Below are 14,934 nucleotides of genomic sequence, written 5' to 3' on the forward strand. Positions count from 1 at the left end.
GTAGACTATGACCAGGGAAAGATGGAGCTGAAGGGTTCCATCGAGAGGTCTGAGACGAACTCAGTTAGGTTGGCGGGAACCGGTTGTCTGTATCTGTTGGTACTCTGACTACTCTTTGTAAAGCATGCTCTTGGTTGCTCTTTTGTTTACGTCCTTCCTAGCCCTTTTCACAGCCTGTAATTACTTTGTTTATGTACTTATATCTGCTTCCCGAAAGCAGAATCCTGTAAACTACAGGAGGGCTGCAGCTCTGACCTCTCTTAGTGGAGGCAGTGCCTGTCACTTAGCAGATGTTTTCAGTAAATCTGAGGTCTGAATGGATAGCTCAGAATGGAAACAAAGTCCGCAAAGGCAGGCAGAGATGTGTGATCTTTGGACAGAGTCAGAGGGGTTAGGATTCCAAGTGGAAGCCGTTAAGTCCGGAGGTGGCTTTAATCCCAGCACTCTGGAGGCAGAGGCAGGTGGATCTCTGAGTTCGAGGACAGCCCGGACTACATAAAGAAACCCTGTCTAGAAAACAAAAACAAAACCTCTAATATCAGGCTCTGTTCTACAAACCCATTGTACAGTCCCGGACCAGGTAAATCAGGCTCCAAAGCAGCGTGTTTTTCCATAGTCCCCAAAGAGGGCAGCACTAGGCTAGGGTTATGGGTTCTGTCCCAGGGCACGGTGACGTTTAAGGGAGACCCCCCCCCGCCCCCTCTCGGGTTGGTGACGTGCACTGAGGGAAGTTTGCGCCACTCCTGCCTCTTCTCTCCCAACTGTAACGCTGTAGAGGCCTCGGGACACCCGGTCTCCACTCCGACTTCAGCACGAAGAAAGAAAGAGGCTGCCTTTGGCAGGACACGTAATCACCACGTGGACGGGGTAGCAAACTGAAAAAAGATGAGCAGCCTTGCACCTGTCGGGCTGACTAGCACTACCGCGGCTCCTTTAAGGCCGGAGCCGGAGGCGTGGCCTTGAAGTACGTCCGGGCAGGGGGTGGATCTTTCAGGTGACGTAACCGAACAGAGGGCGGGGCTTCTCCAAGCCTGCCAGCCAGGAAAGGGGCGGACCTCGCGATGACGAGACACCCGGGAGGGGGCAGGCGTTCATTGATAAAATCGCCGGGCTCCCTCGGGCGCGCTCGCAGCGTAGAGAAACCAGGCAGCGCCACGCGCAGCCGGGGCCGGGCGGAACGGAGAGCCAGCTCGGGCCGGCGCTGCGCCGCGCCGCCGGCATGGAGCCCGCCGCCGGCTTCTTGTCCCCGCGCCCCTTCCCGCGCGCAGCCGCCCCGCCCGCGCCCCCCGCCGGCCCGGGGCCGCCTGCTAGTGCCTCGCCGCGATCGGAGCCAGCCGGGCCAGCGGCGCCGGACCCGGGTCGCCTCATCACCGACCCATGCAGTGGCCGTACCTACATCAAGGGCCGCTTGTTGGGCAAGGTAAGTCGGGGGCTTTGGGGTGGCGCTGACGGAGGTAGAGGGGAGCCCTCCAGGCCCGACCCTGTCTCCCTGGGGCGACCGGACCGATGCATCCTCCTCCTCTTAGGGGGGTTTCGCCCGCTGCTATGAAGCCGCTGACACCGAAACCGGTGTAGCCTACGCGGTCAAAGTCATCCCGCAGAGCCGCGTCGCCAAGCCGCATCAGCGCGAAAAGGTGGGTCCAGGCCCTGAGGACCAAGGGGTAGGAAGGGGATGGTGGCGTGGGAACCCTGGAAAGATGACGATCTCGCGCCCTTGTCGCAGATCCTAAATGAGATCGAGTTGCACCGAGACCTACAGCACCGCCATATCGTTCGGTTTTCGCACCATTTCGAGGATGCTGACAACATATACATTTTCCTGGAGCTCTGTAGCCGAAAGGTCCGGAATGGGGGTGGGGGGATTCATTGGTTACAGGGGTGGGAAAGGAAGTGGGTTCTTAAATCCAAAACTGGGTTCCTGTCGTCCTTAGCAAGCACAGATGGAGGGCGGGTCTGGGAAGGCAAGCAGGGACTGAAACAGTGGCTTTCTGCAGTCCCTGGCCCACATCTGGAAGGCCCGGCACACCCTTTTGGAACCAGAGGTTCGCTACTACCTGCGCCAGATCCTTTCTGGCCTCAAGTATTTGCACCAGAGGGGTATCCTGCACAGAGACCTCAAGCTGGGTGAGATTCCCGGGTCTGTTCGGAAGGGTGGGGGACCTGGGAAGGGAAGGGAGGCAGTGAGGAGGAATCTGACCCGTCTTTCTGCCACTCTCTAGGAAATTTTTTCATCACTGATAACATGGAACTGAAGGTGGGGGATTTTGGGCTGGCAGCTCGATTAGAGCCCCCGGAGCAGAGGAAAAAGTGAGTGGGGGTGATGGTGGCCTCAGTCTGTATGTGACACCGATGGTGTCCAGTGTGACAGTATGTAAGTGGAAAGCAAGGTGACCTGATGTGTGCTTGGGATAAACAGGGATGGGGTGATGGGCTGTCCTTATGTGTGAAGGTAGAGGTGGCCACACAGGCGGGCGGGTGCCCTGAGTCCCTGACGCATATGGGGGTCTAAGGAGTCTTGGAAACGTATGGCTGATCTGTCTGCGTTGGATGGGGAAAACAGACCAGGCAGTGAGCGTTTGTCTGTGAGACTGACTGACTGAGGGAATGACAGGACATGATACCCTTATGTCTAAGAAGATCCCTGCGGCGGGTGTGTGTCACACAGATAGCATGGGTGGCAGGTGAGTGTTTATGGAGGGTATGACAGCTGGTGTTGGTTGTGTGCAGCGCAGACTGTGGGAGGTGACAGCCTAATGAGTGTTTGACAGACGGGAGTGGGGGAAGGGATCAACCGTGGACCCTCTATACTGACCTTGGGAGAGGGGGCAACGTTGGGGTCAGGCCTCCTCCTGTGCTGCAGAGCAGCTGTGCAGCTGGAGGAGACGGGTGGGTGAGGACTCAGCTGCCACTCTCAACATCCATTGTCCCAAGACAAGCAGGAGCTCTCTGACCCTTGGTGACAGGCAGCTGCTTTGTCTGAACTCACAGCAGGGGCAGGAATGGGGGCGGGTGCTAGGCTGAGTCTGAGCCTTCCCCTCTCTGCCCTACCCTCTTTCAGGACCATCTGTGGCACTCCCAACTACGTGGCCCCAGAAGTGCTGCTGAGACAAGGCCATGGCCCCGAGGCAGATGTGTGGTCACTTGGTTGTGTCATGTGAGTGCCGAGGTCACTAGCAGGTGGGCGATAGGTGCATGGATGGGGTGTTCCCAGTACCTGACTCCTGGTCCCCCATTCCCGGGCACAGGTACACACTCCTGTGTGGGAGCCCCCCGTTTGAGACAGCTGACCTGAAGGAAACTTACCGCTGCATCAAGCAGGTTCATTACACATTGCCTGCCAGCCTCTCATTACCTGCCCGTCAGCTCCTGGCTGCCATTCTCCGGGCTTCACCCCGAGACCGCCCCTCTATCGAACAGATCCTACGCCATGACTTCTTTACGAAGGTCTGTGGTTCTCCAGATGCTGCGGTTCCATCGGCCTGCGTGTTCTCAGAGGATGAAAGAGCAGGACCCTTGGGGTCTCACTTCTCTGTTTGTTTGGCTCTCGTCCTCAGGGCTATACCCCTGATCGGCTTCCTGTCAGCAGCTGTGTGACAGTCCCAGATCTGACCCCCCCCAACCCTGCGAGGAGTCTGTTTGCCAAAGTCACCAAGAGCCTGTTTGGCAGGAAAAAGAACAAGAGTGAGTGAGTCAGGCGTCAGGAGGTCAGGGTATAGAGCAGTGGCTTCTTACATTCCTCTGAGTAGGGGCTGGTTCCAGTGGGGGGACCTGTAGACTCTTGGGGAGAACATGTGTGTCTAGACACGTGGGAAGACCTGCCTGTGTGTGAACACTTTGGGAAATGTGATCAGACAGACACTGAGGGCTGTATTCCCTCACCCCCCAGATAAGAACCATTCCGAGGAACGGGATAATGTCTCCTGTTTGGTGAGCGGCCTGATGCGCACATCCCTCGGTCACCCGGATGTCAGGCCTGAGGTGAGGTGCTCATGTGAGCATTATTCCCCTGACTCACCCTGACCCTAGCAGCTGAGGGAAGCCCAGCATGAAAGGCTGATGAAGCACCCAACCTCGTGGTGGCCCTAATTGGCGGTGTGTCATTAGCCAGCTGAGGCTGACCTAGGGTGCCCTGAGAGCCGTCAGGGACGGGGCTGGGCCCCTGGGCTTTTCAAGGATTTGGATTCTGAGACCTAATCTCACTCCCTCTCTACCCAACTGTCCAGGCTCCAGCAGCTTCAGGCCCGGCCCCCGTCAGCTTGGTAGAGACAGCTGCTGAGGACAGCTCACCCCGTGGGACACTGGCAAGCAGTGGAGATGGTGAGGAGCCAGAAGATGAGAGGTGCTGGAGGTGGCTAGGGTGGAGACCAGGGGCCAAAAGGAAGTGGTTGGCCAAGGGACATGACCTGGGCCCAGGGAGGCCATTGCCTAAGTGTCAGTGCCCTGTTCCCTCAGGGTTTGAAGAAGGTTTGACTGTGGCCACAGTGGTAGAGTCTGCCCTCTGTGCCCTGAGAAACTGTGTGGCCTTCATGCCCCCAGGTAAGGCTGGGCTCTGGTCCATGCAAATAGTTTGGAAAGTTCTCTTTGACCTAGAGACCAGGGAAAGTCTTCACTCCCTCCTCTCCTGTAACAGCGGAACAGAACCCAGCCCCGTTGGCACAGCCAGAACCTCTGGTGTGGGTCAGCAAGTGGGTTGACTACTCCAACAAGTTTGGCTTTGGGTATCAGCTGTCCAGCCGCCGTGTAGCCGTGCTCTTCAACGATGGCACACACATGGCCCTGTCAGCCAACAGGAAGTAAGTGCTATTTGGGGGCACTTTGTATTTAGGCTGTTGTACCAAGCAGAGTTGCACCCTGGTGTTTCTGGGTTCAGGGCTCTCAAATCCAAAGGGGAGGAACGATAACGCCAGGCTCCTTCTCTGCTTTCCACGTTCTTTCAGGATCGTGCACTACAACCCCACCAGCGCGAAGCACTTCTCCTTCTCTGTGGGGTCTGTACCCCGTGCTCTGCAGCCTCAGCTGGGCATCTTGCGGTATTTCGCCTCCTACATGGAACAACACCTCATGAAGGTGTGTAGGCTGCACGGGGGGGATGTTAGGGACTCGGGCATCTTTGATTCTCCATCATTGGTGAGGGGGGAAGGGTGACTCAAGGGTAGTGATTGGACCTGTAAGGGCAGGAGACAGCCATAGGGAGAGACCCAGTTCATGCCAGTCTAGTGACCTGACCTGCCTATTCTCCCAGGGTGGAGATCTGCCCAGTGTGGAAGAGGTAGAGGTGCCTGCCCCACCCTTGCTGTTGCAGTGGGTCAAGACTGATCAGGCCCTGCTCATGCTGTTCAGTGATGGCACTGTCCAGGTAAGAGTCCATCCTGGAGTTGAAGGGATGGCCTGGTAGGCCCAGGGTTCTGGGAAGGTGTGAGTCTGGTGTCCAAGCCCTGAACGCTGTTACCTTCTGTGCACAGGTGAACTTCTATGGGGACCACACAAAGCTGATCCTCAGTGGCTGGGAACCTCTCCTTGTGACTTTTGTGGCCCGAAATCGCAGTGCTTGTACTTACCTCGCCTCCCACCTCCGGCAGCTGGGCTGCTCCCCAGACCTGCGGCAGCGGCTGCGCTATGCTCTGCGCTTGCTCAGGGACCGAAGTCCTGCTTAGGTTCCAACCTGCAGAGCAGGCTGTGATCACACCCCGGGCCTGTGCCTGAAAGACTCGGGCCCTTGCCTTTGTGGCCCTTCCTGTCCCTTTGGTGCCTCACTGGGGGCTCTGGGCCGAGTCCCCAGGGAATCAGGGACCAGCTTTACTACAGTTGGGGATGGCCTGTCCTCCTGTCTCCCTTTCTCCCTGAGATAAGCCTGAGCCTTAGCTCCCAGCTCGGGGGCATTATTTATGGACCACTTTTATTTATTAACACATTTATTTATTGGGATGTGAGCCCCAGGGGGGCCTCCTCCTGGGATAATAAACCGTTTTTTCAGAACTTAAAGGCTTTATCATTCCCAGTAAACCGCGTGGACAGTAGCCACGGCGAACAGTGAAGTGTTGGTGAAGGTGGCAGAGGCCAGTCCATCATGTACTGCGTCCCAGAGTGCCCGGCTGGCCACATGCACGCCCTGTCTCTCGCGTGGTCCCAGCACCACACTGCACACCAGTTTGTAGCGGGGTAGGCTGAGCTCCCGCACACGTATGCGTATCTGTTCACACAGCTCCTTTGCCAGTTTTCCTGCCTCGGTACCCGAGTAGCACACATTGCTCAGCCCTGCATCCAGTGCTGCCTCCAGGACACGCTGAGCGCTTGCAGCTTCCCAACGCTCGCCTGGCGCTGGTTCGGTGCGGTATGAGGGTGCCATCCGACGGGCAGGCATGATGGGTAACCCAGAAAAACTAACTCGTGAACCTAAAGGAGGCATCAGGCCCAGGGATGGTCGTCGACCTCCAAGACCTACTAGGGGTCCTGCCAGTGAGTTGCGGCGTGAAAAGGATGGGTGTAGGCTCAGCAGGGAGCCGCGACGGGAGGCTGGGCCTGGGCCTACAGGTCTGGTCTCATCAATGCTGGCCAGGTGACCTCCAGACTTCCCTGGTGGTAATTTCAGAGCCAGGTCTTTGGTAGTATCCTCTTCCGGGTGTCCTGATTGCAGAGTCCTGCCAGCCATGGCTCTGCCTGCTGGAAGATCCACACTTAGGAGTGGCCCTTACTGGCTCAGATCTCCCTACACCCTGCCTCTTGCTTGGGGAAGCTGAGGTTTCTTTTCTCTCTCTCTCTCTCTCTCTCTCTCTCTCTGTTTTAGATAATGCCTCCTGTGGCCTCCAACTCTTTGTGTGGCTGAGTCTGGCCTTAAACTCCCCCCTCCGGCCTCCAGCCCCTAAGTGGTGGGATTACAGTGCGCCACTACACTCAGTGCCTCCGTAGTAGACTTAGAGAAGGTTAAGAGCAAGGGAAAGGCTGCTCGGTCTGTGCTTCGGGAACCTCTGCCCAGAGTTCTCCCTTGGTCGCCATGGAGCTGACTGGGTGAGCAGGAAATCCACTTCCTTTCTCCCCTCCCACTTGATTTCACCAGCAGAATGGGGACATGAAGTTGGTTTCTAGATTTCTTGAATCCAGAGCCAGAAGGGGCAGACCCAACCCCATCACTCCCATAGATCTCCCTGGCCTCAGAAGCATGGGACGTAATCATCTTCCCTGCTCTAAGTAGGCTGTGACTTATCTCCCCCTTGCCCCGCTGTATCCGGAGGCAGGCGATGAGTGAGGCGACGTCCATCCTCCTTAGGTCTCGGGAAACTCCCTCAGGCACCTGACTCACCTGTAGCCTTTGACCTCCAAGCTCTGCTGGCCCCCAGTCTTCACTGAGCTGCCCTCCCTGCCAGGCCTGTAGGTGGTGAAGGCTTGTGTTGTGCAGTAACCATGGGGCTGCTGTGGCAAGCATGCCACTCCCTCCCAGAACTCCTCCCTCCAGCCAAACTCTGGAATAACCTAAGCACTACTGCTATGAGCACCTGCTGGGGGGAGGGAAAGGCACCCTGAGTTATGCGGGGGGGGGGGGGGGCGTCCACAGGGGCTTGGAGTACTAAAGCATCACAGCCGAGGGGGCAGGTGTAGAGAGGTGTGATGGACAGGAAGGTGCTTTTGAGCTACTATTATGAAGTGGCCAGTCAACTGGCCTAGCCATTTGTGAACAGATCACAGGGGCCTGAGATATGCTAGAACCTTGAGACTTACGGGGGCGACTTCTTAGGAATCCAGTATCTGGGCTCACAGGAAGGAGTACGTCATGGTTTTACATTCTCCCATCAGCCTCAACGAGGACAAACATTTCCGTTTCAGGGCAGAGCTAGGGTGGGGCTTGGATGACTTCCTTACGCCAGAGCTGTGTGCTGAGGAGGGGAGGCCTTTTGGCTCAGTGGGAAAGACCCAGGCCTCGCATGGCCATGACTCAGTGGTGCCCTGGAACTTGTCCCCAGATGGCCATACCTCCTTCATCACCCAGTACATAATACCTCTTCCCCTAGGGATGATTGCCTCTTGGTGATGCCTTGCCTGCCCTGCTCTGGGAGGCATGGGGCTGCCCCTCCCAGGCAAACTTAAGTCTGAGCTCTGAAAACCACACTTAGGGGTAAGAATCTTCCCTGATGAGGTGATGATGTCTCAGGCCTGCTAATTCCGGTTCTAGACTGAACCCCTAGGGAAGGGATTGGAGGGCAGAGGCCTTACATTCTGAACCCAGTGTAGGCAGGCAGGAGCCAGCACTAGGACCCTCCAACTCTTAGAACCCTTCTACCGCTGAAATATTTTCCTAGGCGGGTAGGGAGATGGGCGGGGCCTCCTCAGGCTCAGCTCCAGTTTCCATGGAAATTCACAGGCTTCCCACCCAGCTGCTGCCTGGGCAGGCTCCCAGCCTGGGCCTCATCCACAGCCAGCTTCTCTGGGATCATAGGCCTGCCCAGCGGCAGCTTCTTTGGGTCCTCTCTGAACCCGCATCGCTTACCTGAACCTCAGGTTTTCTTTAGGGACCTGGGCCTCTTTTGTCCTAGACCTTCAGCTCCTCAGCAAACGGTCTCTACAGCTCCTGCCCTCCCTCTCAGGCCTCTCTTGCCTCACTAGGCCATTTCACCCTTTGTTCTGCTGCTCATCCCACTCATGGAGAACCCAGGACTGGTTGTGCACGGGCAGGCTGCTTCCTTTTCCACAGCACTCCGAAGTCTTGTCAACAACCCCCGGTACAGGTGAGGCAGTGACGCCCTGGTGGGTTTTCCTTAGCTTGTTCTCACTGGCCTATGGATGAATTTGAGGAGGCTAAAGGTGAAGAGGCCAGGAAAGAGCACTTGGCCTCCTTGGTGAGCTCAGTCTATGAGGAAGTCAAGTAGAGATGGTGTCTACTGGCCTGTGTCCATGCTATCCTGAGAGTCAGAGGTGGGGGCAGTGAGGGATAGACAGGAGGGCAACTTTGTAAACTCAGGCAAAGCCCTTCCTTCTCTGGATTGAAGGAGGAATCTCCAACCCCCTCAGCCCTGAAAGGTGGGATTTGATCTGATTCACTCGAGTTGGGTATTCAGCTAAGTGCTAGACTTCTTTCCTTGAAGAGACGAGAGTGGAGGACTCTGGGGAGTCCTAAGAGGAACGAAGCCCAAAGGATTGGGTCAGAGACCCAGACAGGAAGTAGTTCAAGGTTGCTGACCGCCCACGGCTTGCCGATGAGGCTAAGTGCTGTCTGAAACCGGGAATAGTGTTTACTGGGGGCAGGGCTGGTCATGGGAGACGGATTGCTGCTTCCCATCCCCGCTGTCTCAGAGGCTGCCTGCTCCCCAGGGTTAGTGGCTGTCATACTTCTCTTTTTCTTGAGGGCAGAGTGTCACAGTCTGGCCTAGAGGGTGAAACCTTAGGCCCTGAGCCTGGGAGGAAGAGGCAGGGGAAGCTGAAGCTTTCTCTGCTGCCTCCCCCTGTACCTTATGCAGGGCTTCAGAGGCCCAGAGGCTGGGGCCGGAAGTGATCGCGAAGATGGAAAATGTGGTCTCACCTCATGATGGTGCATCAATGCCATGGCGGTCGCACTCAGTGTGCTCTGCACCCCACATCCTCACACCCTCCTACGGGAGGAAGAGTGAAAATGCTGAGCTGGCATCTCGTGGGCGCTGTACCGCGAGGGGTTTCCTTGCCCCCGGGACTCAGGCTGGAGAGCCATCAATCTTGTTCGCATGAACCCTGGCATCCCCTTTGCCCAAGCATAGTCAACTCCTCTGAGACCCGTGGTCACGGCTGAGAAGTGCGAGAGTCAAAGACAGAAAGTCACAGCGTCGAAGGGGGACTAGAGTTGAGCCCGTGTCTCCCGGGCGTGGGCTTTGACCTTACAGAAAAAGAAGCTAAGTCCCAGTGTGGCAGAGGCAAAGCCAAAAGTGTGACCTAGGTTCAAGATTCTCTTCTCTGGCTCTCTGTCCTCTCTTCCACAGCGATGTTTGCTTTGTGGTTGGTCAAGAACGGCAAGAGGTGTTTGCCCACCGGTGCTTGTTGGCCTGTAGATGCAACTTCTTCCAGAGACTTCTGGGGACAGAGACGGGCCCTGGGGTACCTAGTCCTGTGGTGCTAAGCACGGTGCCGACCGAGGCCTTCTTAGCTGTGCTGGAGTTCCTGTATGCCAACAGCGTCACCCTGCACCGCTACTCAGTGAGCCTCCCAAGCAGGGGTCTGGGGAGGGGATGCACTGGGGATACAAGAGGTGGGGAGTCTGCCCATTCTGCTGGGGGTTGAGGGGCAGGGGAAACTCCCTTCTGTTCCCTCAACTGCCACCCCCTGTGCAGGTGCTGGAGGTGCTGACAGCAGCTGTGGAATATGGGCTGGAGGAACTTCGAGAGGTGGGTGTCTCAGGCAAGCTGTCTTGTTTCCCTCGCCTTAGTGCGTCGCCTCCTTCACACAGCATGACCTCATGCAGACAGAAGGATGGACACAGGATCTGCACATGCTCAGTGTGTGCTGAGCAAGCATCGGAAGTATTTCTGGCTGGTTCTGCAGTACAAGGGTAAATTGGTTTTGGCCCATAGTTGAATGGAGAAAGATACATGAAGACATTTGACATGCGTGGGCCGTGGTGTTGCAGGCTAGTATCCCAGCATCTGAAGGCTGGGGAGGATGGCAAGTTTAAGGCTAGCCTGAACTACTTAGGGAGTTCAGGCTAGCCTTGGCTACAGAGTGAGACTTAAGTCTCAAAAAGCTAAACTGAAAAGCAGGGGTCTAAGTGGGATAGGCAGACTGCTGATGTATGGAGAGAGATTTCTAGAGAAGGAAACTGCTGTGTTAGAGCTTGAAGAACAAGTAGGGTTTTGTTCAGGAGAGTGGGAAGATGACTTTATAGTCACAGGGCACTCAAGGAGCTGCTTAGATATGTGGTGTGGTTGGACTGGGAACATGGGTGTGGGGTGAACTGGAAGGGTACCAGGAGGCTAGTTCATTCAGGTGCTTCAAGAATTTGTGTTTTAGGCTGGAAGTGTAGTTCAGTGGTAGAATACTTGCCTAGTATGCTACAGGCCCTGGGTTCAATTCCCAGCCCTAGCCTGGTGTGGTGGTATATACCTGTGTTTCTAGCACTTGGTAGGCAGAGTAGAGAGGAGGATAAAACCAAGTTCATGGCCACCCTAGTTTACAGAGTGAGTTCTGGGTCAGCCAAAGCTACACAGCAAGGCCCTGTGTCAGCTTTCCCTCTCCTGGAGATCTTTCAATGCAAGGGTGGTAGAGACTCACTGAATGCTTTGGGCAAGGGAGCTAAGGGGGAAAGGGATCGAGAGATAAGGAAAAAGGAAAGGCCTGTCCAGCCAGTCAGATTAGTGTCAAAGTCAAGAGGGTGTGTCCAAGCAGGAAATGGCAGTCCAAGAGAGGTGGGTGGCTCTGAGAGGAGACAGCTGGCAACACCCAGTGCTTTGCTGGAAGACAGGGAGATGTCAAGCATGAAATTTAAGGTTCTGTTAAAAATAGAAATGCTGTTGAGTCAAGGAGGGGACCCAGTGCGGGAAGACAGTGAGGGAAGAGGAGGCTGGAGTTTTGGATAAGTCTCAGTGGAGAGAGGTGTACTAGGGCTCTTTGGGCTTGGTTTGCTAGCCTCCAGGCCCTCTAGGCTTACTAAATTACAGGTCCCAACAATTCCCTGGTTCCCAAGTCTGGGAGGTCAGGATGGCTCCGGGGCTTCTGGGAGTCTGAATGATCCACAGCTTCTAGGGTAGGACTTGAGGCCTTGAAACAAGGACACCACCACACAGTTCACTTTCGTTTCTGTCCCCAGTTATGCTTGGAGTTTGTGATGAAGGTTCTGGATGTGGAGCTGGTTTGTGAGGCCCTGCAGGTGGGTACTGCTGGGCAGCCCTGGGGAGGAATCTGATTTTTAGAATGTGGCCCTGGCCTCTCCTTTCCACATGCCAGAAGCCTTGACTGACAACAAGAACGATATGAGAACCAAAAAAAAAAAAAAAAAAAAAGCAAAAAGCTGGTCCATGGTGGTGCACACCTTTAATCCCAGCACTTGGGAGGCAGAGGCAGGTGGATGTCTGTGTGTTCGAGGTCAGCCTGGTCCAGGACAGGCTTGAAAGCTTCAGAGAAACCCTGTCTTGAAAAACAAAAAAAAACGGGGCCTGGAGAGATGGCTCAGTGGTTAAGAGCATTGCCTGCTCTTCCAAAGGTCCTGAGTTCAATTCCCAGCAACCACATGGTGGCTCACAACCATCTGGAATGAGGTCTGGTGCCCTCTTCTGGCCTGCAGACATACACACAGACAGAATATTGTATACATAATAAATAAATATTAAAAAAAAGAAAAACAAAAAAAAAAACAAACAGATGAAAAAAGGTGTGAGGGTGTGTATGCTCAAGGACACTTATGAGATAAACTCCGCCCTGATCTGCGGGGTGTAGAGAACACCAGTAAGGTCCTGCATAGGAGCAAGAGTCAAACGGCTGGGAGAGGCAGGCATGGTGACACACACCTTTAATCCTAGTACTCAGGAAGCAGAGGCAATCAAATCTGAGTTTGAGGCCAGCCTGGGCTACAGAGTGGCCTTGTATTAAGAGTGGGAAATGGAGCCAGGAGGTGGAAGTGGCACATGCTTTTAATCCCATCACTGTAGAGGTAGAGGCAGGTGGATCTCTGAGTTTGAAGTCAGCCAGGGCTACACAGAAAAAAGTGGGAAATGGCTCTAAGCAGAGATGGGGGAAGGTGGGATGTGGAGTTTAGAAGCCAAACTTGGGCTCCCAGATGGAGTTTGAAGGACCTGAACATGGTCCCCAGGTCTAATTTCATGAGACATTGCATGTGCTGTCAGCCTCCCCATTCGGATGGCGCTCAGGCTTGTGGTAGTCCCTAGTATGCAGAGCTGGGTCACAAGGCCTCTCCAGTCTCTAGCCTGACCACCTTCACTCTGCTCTCAGGTGGCTGTAACCTTTGGCCTGGGGCCGCTGCAGGAGCGGTGCATAGCCTTCATAGAGGCTCACAGCCAGGTACAGCTCCCAGCATTATTATTCCTGTAGCCTGTCTTCCCTACGCCACTCTGCTCTGCTCTGATCAAATACACCGATCCATAGGAGGCTCTACGAACCCGCGGCTTCCTGGAGCTATCGGCCACTGCGCTGCTGCCCGTCCTACGCAGTGACAAGCTCTGTGTGGACGAGGCTGAGCTGGTCAAGGCAGCCCGAAACTGGGCGCGCGTGGGCGCCGTGAGTGGGACCTGGGGGAGGCGAGGGCGAAGCGGCGGAGGCCGCAGGAACTCGGCAAGCGGACGGCAGGGCACAGGCCGCCGCTCCGCCGGGGCTTAAGGTTCACTTCCACAGGCGGTGTTGGAGCGACCGGTGGCCGAAGTGGCGGCTCCAGTGGTTCGAGAGCTGAGACTGGCCTTGCTGGCCCCGGCGGAGCTGAGCGCCCTGGAAGAGCAGAACCGACAGGAGCCGCTCATCCCGGTGCGGACGCGAGTACCCGGGCTCAGATTCACTCTGCCACGTGGGGATGAGGAGCCAGGGCCCTTGCCAGGGACTTCGGACTGCATGGTGACCCTCCTTCTCCTACAGGTGGAGCAAATTGTGGAGGCGTGGAAGTGCCATGCCCTACGGAGAGGAGATGCGGCCCCGGGCGCACCGTGCAGGCGGCGAAGGGGAACCCTGCCCCGGGATCACCACCGTTTTCTGGACCTTCGTTTCAAATGATCCACTTCCGGAACTTGGGAGGCATCTGCTCTGATCACACTCCAAACTACAGCTCCCGAGGTGCCCTGCGCCCGAGGCGGGCTTCCGCCCCCAGCAAGCCCTGCGAGCCGGAGGCCGGAAGGACCATGTAGGGGCGGGCCAGTGCCAGTGGACCCGAGTTGGAGTCGTGTCACGGGCTCGGGCGACGCCCCGAGGCCGGAAGCGAGGGTGGCATGTGTTCCATGAGCTCACACCACATCCTGCTGCCGGTCACTCCTCTGTCCCTCTATTCGGTTGACGCTGTTATCTATGTAGCGCATCCTCCTTAACAGCAAATCAGCTTCCTGGCTCCAGGCTCAGCACGGAGCTTCTCATCTTCTCTCTCCCAATCCCGTAAATACTGTTTCTCATTTCTGCGGGTCAGGAACCAGGATCTCTTCTTGCTTACCTCATGCCCTTTCTCCCTTCCAATAGTACTTTCGAGTTGGTTTAGGCTGCAGCCTATCTTCTGTCACTTTTGGGGATCTTTTCCGCCATTACCCCGCCAGTGCCCCCTCCTCACTTCTTCCCCCCACCCCCAGTGTTCATTGCATCCCCGTTCCATCGTTGTGATTGTCACGCCCTTCCCTGAGTCTTTCAGCATTCCAGGACAAGCTACTAAAGTTTCTAGATATTTAGCGGTTCTTAACATTGAGTTTGGGAGTTCCAGAATTAACTTTTTTGGGGGGTAGGAGGTGGGTAATATCTCACTGTGTAATCCCAGCTGGCCTAGAACTCATTTTGTAGGCCAGGCTAGCCTTGAACTCACAGAGCTCTGCCTGCCTCTGCCTCCCCGGTACAGCGATTAAAGGCATCATGTACTATTCCAGCTAAATTAAAAACAACAACAAAAATGCTGGACAGTGGTGGCACAGGCCTTTGATCCCGGCTCTGGGGAGGCAGAGGCAGACGGCTCTCTAAATTCGAGGCCAGAGTGGTCCTCAGAGCAAGTACCAAGACAGTCAGGACTACACAGGGGAACCCTGTCTAGGAAAATTAAAAACAAAACAAAACAACCCATAAAAACCTCTTTTTTTTTTCTTTTTTTTTTTTTTTGGTTTTTCGAGACAGGGTTTCTCTGTGGTTTTGGAGCCTGTCCTGGAACTAGCTCTTGTAGACCAGGCTGGTCTCGATCGAACTCACAGAGATCCGCCTGCCTCTGCCTCCCGAGTGCTGGGATTAAAGGCGTGCGCCACCACCGCCCGGCTAAAAACCTCTTAAAGAGATGGGAAGGAATATTAACTCTGTTGC

General features: G+C 55.6%; 3 protein-coding genes across 6 annotated transcripts; 2 read left to right on the forward strand and 1 right to left on the reverse strand.

Moving 5' to 3' along the window:
* Window positions 1-807: 807 nt before the first annotated feature.
* Plk3 (polo like kinase 3) lies at window positions 808-6,036 on the forward strand. The gene is made up of 15 exons (XM_041651598.1): window positions 808-1,420; window positions 1,527-1,634; window positions 1,724-1,840; window positions 1,995-2,124; window positions 2,220-2,307; window positions 3,059-3,154; window positions 3,246-3,444; window positions 3,555-3,681; window positions 3,887-3,978; window positions 4,224-4,317; window positions 4,453-4,536; window positions 4,631-4,793; window positions 4,938-5,067; window positions 5,243-5,356; window positions 5,463-6,036. The coding sequence occupies exons 1-15, from the start codon at window positions 1,220-1,222 to the stop codon at window positions 5,652-5,654; spliced, it is 1,935 nt and encodes a 644-aa protein (XP_041507532.1). The 5' UTR covers window positions 808-1,219; the 3' UTR covers window positions 5,655-6,036.
* Dynlt4 (dynein light chain Tctex-type 4) lies at window positions 5,911-10,113 on the reverse strand. 3 transcript variants are annotated; one of them, XM_041651604.1, is made up of 2 exons: window positions 9,509-10,113; window positions 5,911-6,657 (listed from the first exon to the last, which is right to left on the reverse strand). In XM_041651604.1, the coding sequence occupies exon 2, from the start codon at window positions 6,647-6,649 to the stop codon at window positions 5,990-5,992; it is 660 nt and encodes a 219-aa protein (XP_041507538.1). In that variant the 5' UTR covers window positions 6,650-6,657; window positions 9,509-10,113; the 3' UTR covers window positions 5,911-5,989. The 3 variants fall into 3 exon arrangements, with proteins under 3 accessions (XP_041507538.1, XP_041507535.1, XP_041507536.1); XM_041651601.1 differs by lacking the exon at window positions 9,509-10,113 and adding an exon at window positions 7,298-7,372; XM_041651602.1 differs by lacking the exon at window positions 9,509-10,113 and adding an exon at window positions 7,298-7,369 and having other exon boundaries at window positions 5,911-6,660.
* On the forward strand, window positions 8,334-14,728 carry Btbd19 (BTB domain containing 19). Of its 2 annotated transcripts, XM_041651600.1 has the most exons (9): window positions 8,334-8,717; window positions 9,939-10,156; window positions 10,203-10,280; window positions 11,084-11,104; window positions 11,721-11,818; window positions 12,898-12,966; window positions 13,051-13,182; window positions 13,297-13,422; window positions 13,531-14,728. In XM_041651600.1, the coding sequence occupies exons 1-9, from the start codon at window positions 8,632-8,634 to the stop codon at window positions 13,663-13,665; spliced, it is 963 nt and encodes a 320-aa protein (XP_041507534.1). In that variant the 5' UTR covers window positions 8,334-8,631; the 3' UTR covers window positions 13,666-14,728. The 2 variants fall into 2 exon arrangements, with proteins under 2 accessions (XP_041507534.1, XP_041507533.1); XM_041651599.1 differs by lacking the exons at window positions 10,203-10,280; window positions 11,084-11,104 and adding an exon at window positions 10,287-10,340 and having other exon boundaries at window positions 9,939-10,152; window positions 11,759-11,818.
* Window positions 14,729-14,934: the final 206 nt, after the last annotated feature.

This window comes from Microtus oregoni, unplaced genomic scaffold (genome assembly GCF_018167655.1).
Source record: "Microtus oregoni isolate MIOR12 unplaced genomic scaffold, Mior012 000005F_ref0000423, whole genome shotgun sequence".
Taxonomy (NCBI): domain Eukaryota; kingdom Metazoa; phylum Chordata; class Mammalia; order Rodentia; family Cricetidae; genus Microtus; species Microtus oregoni.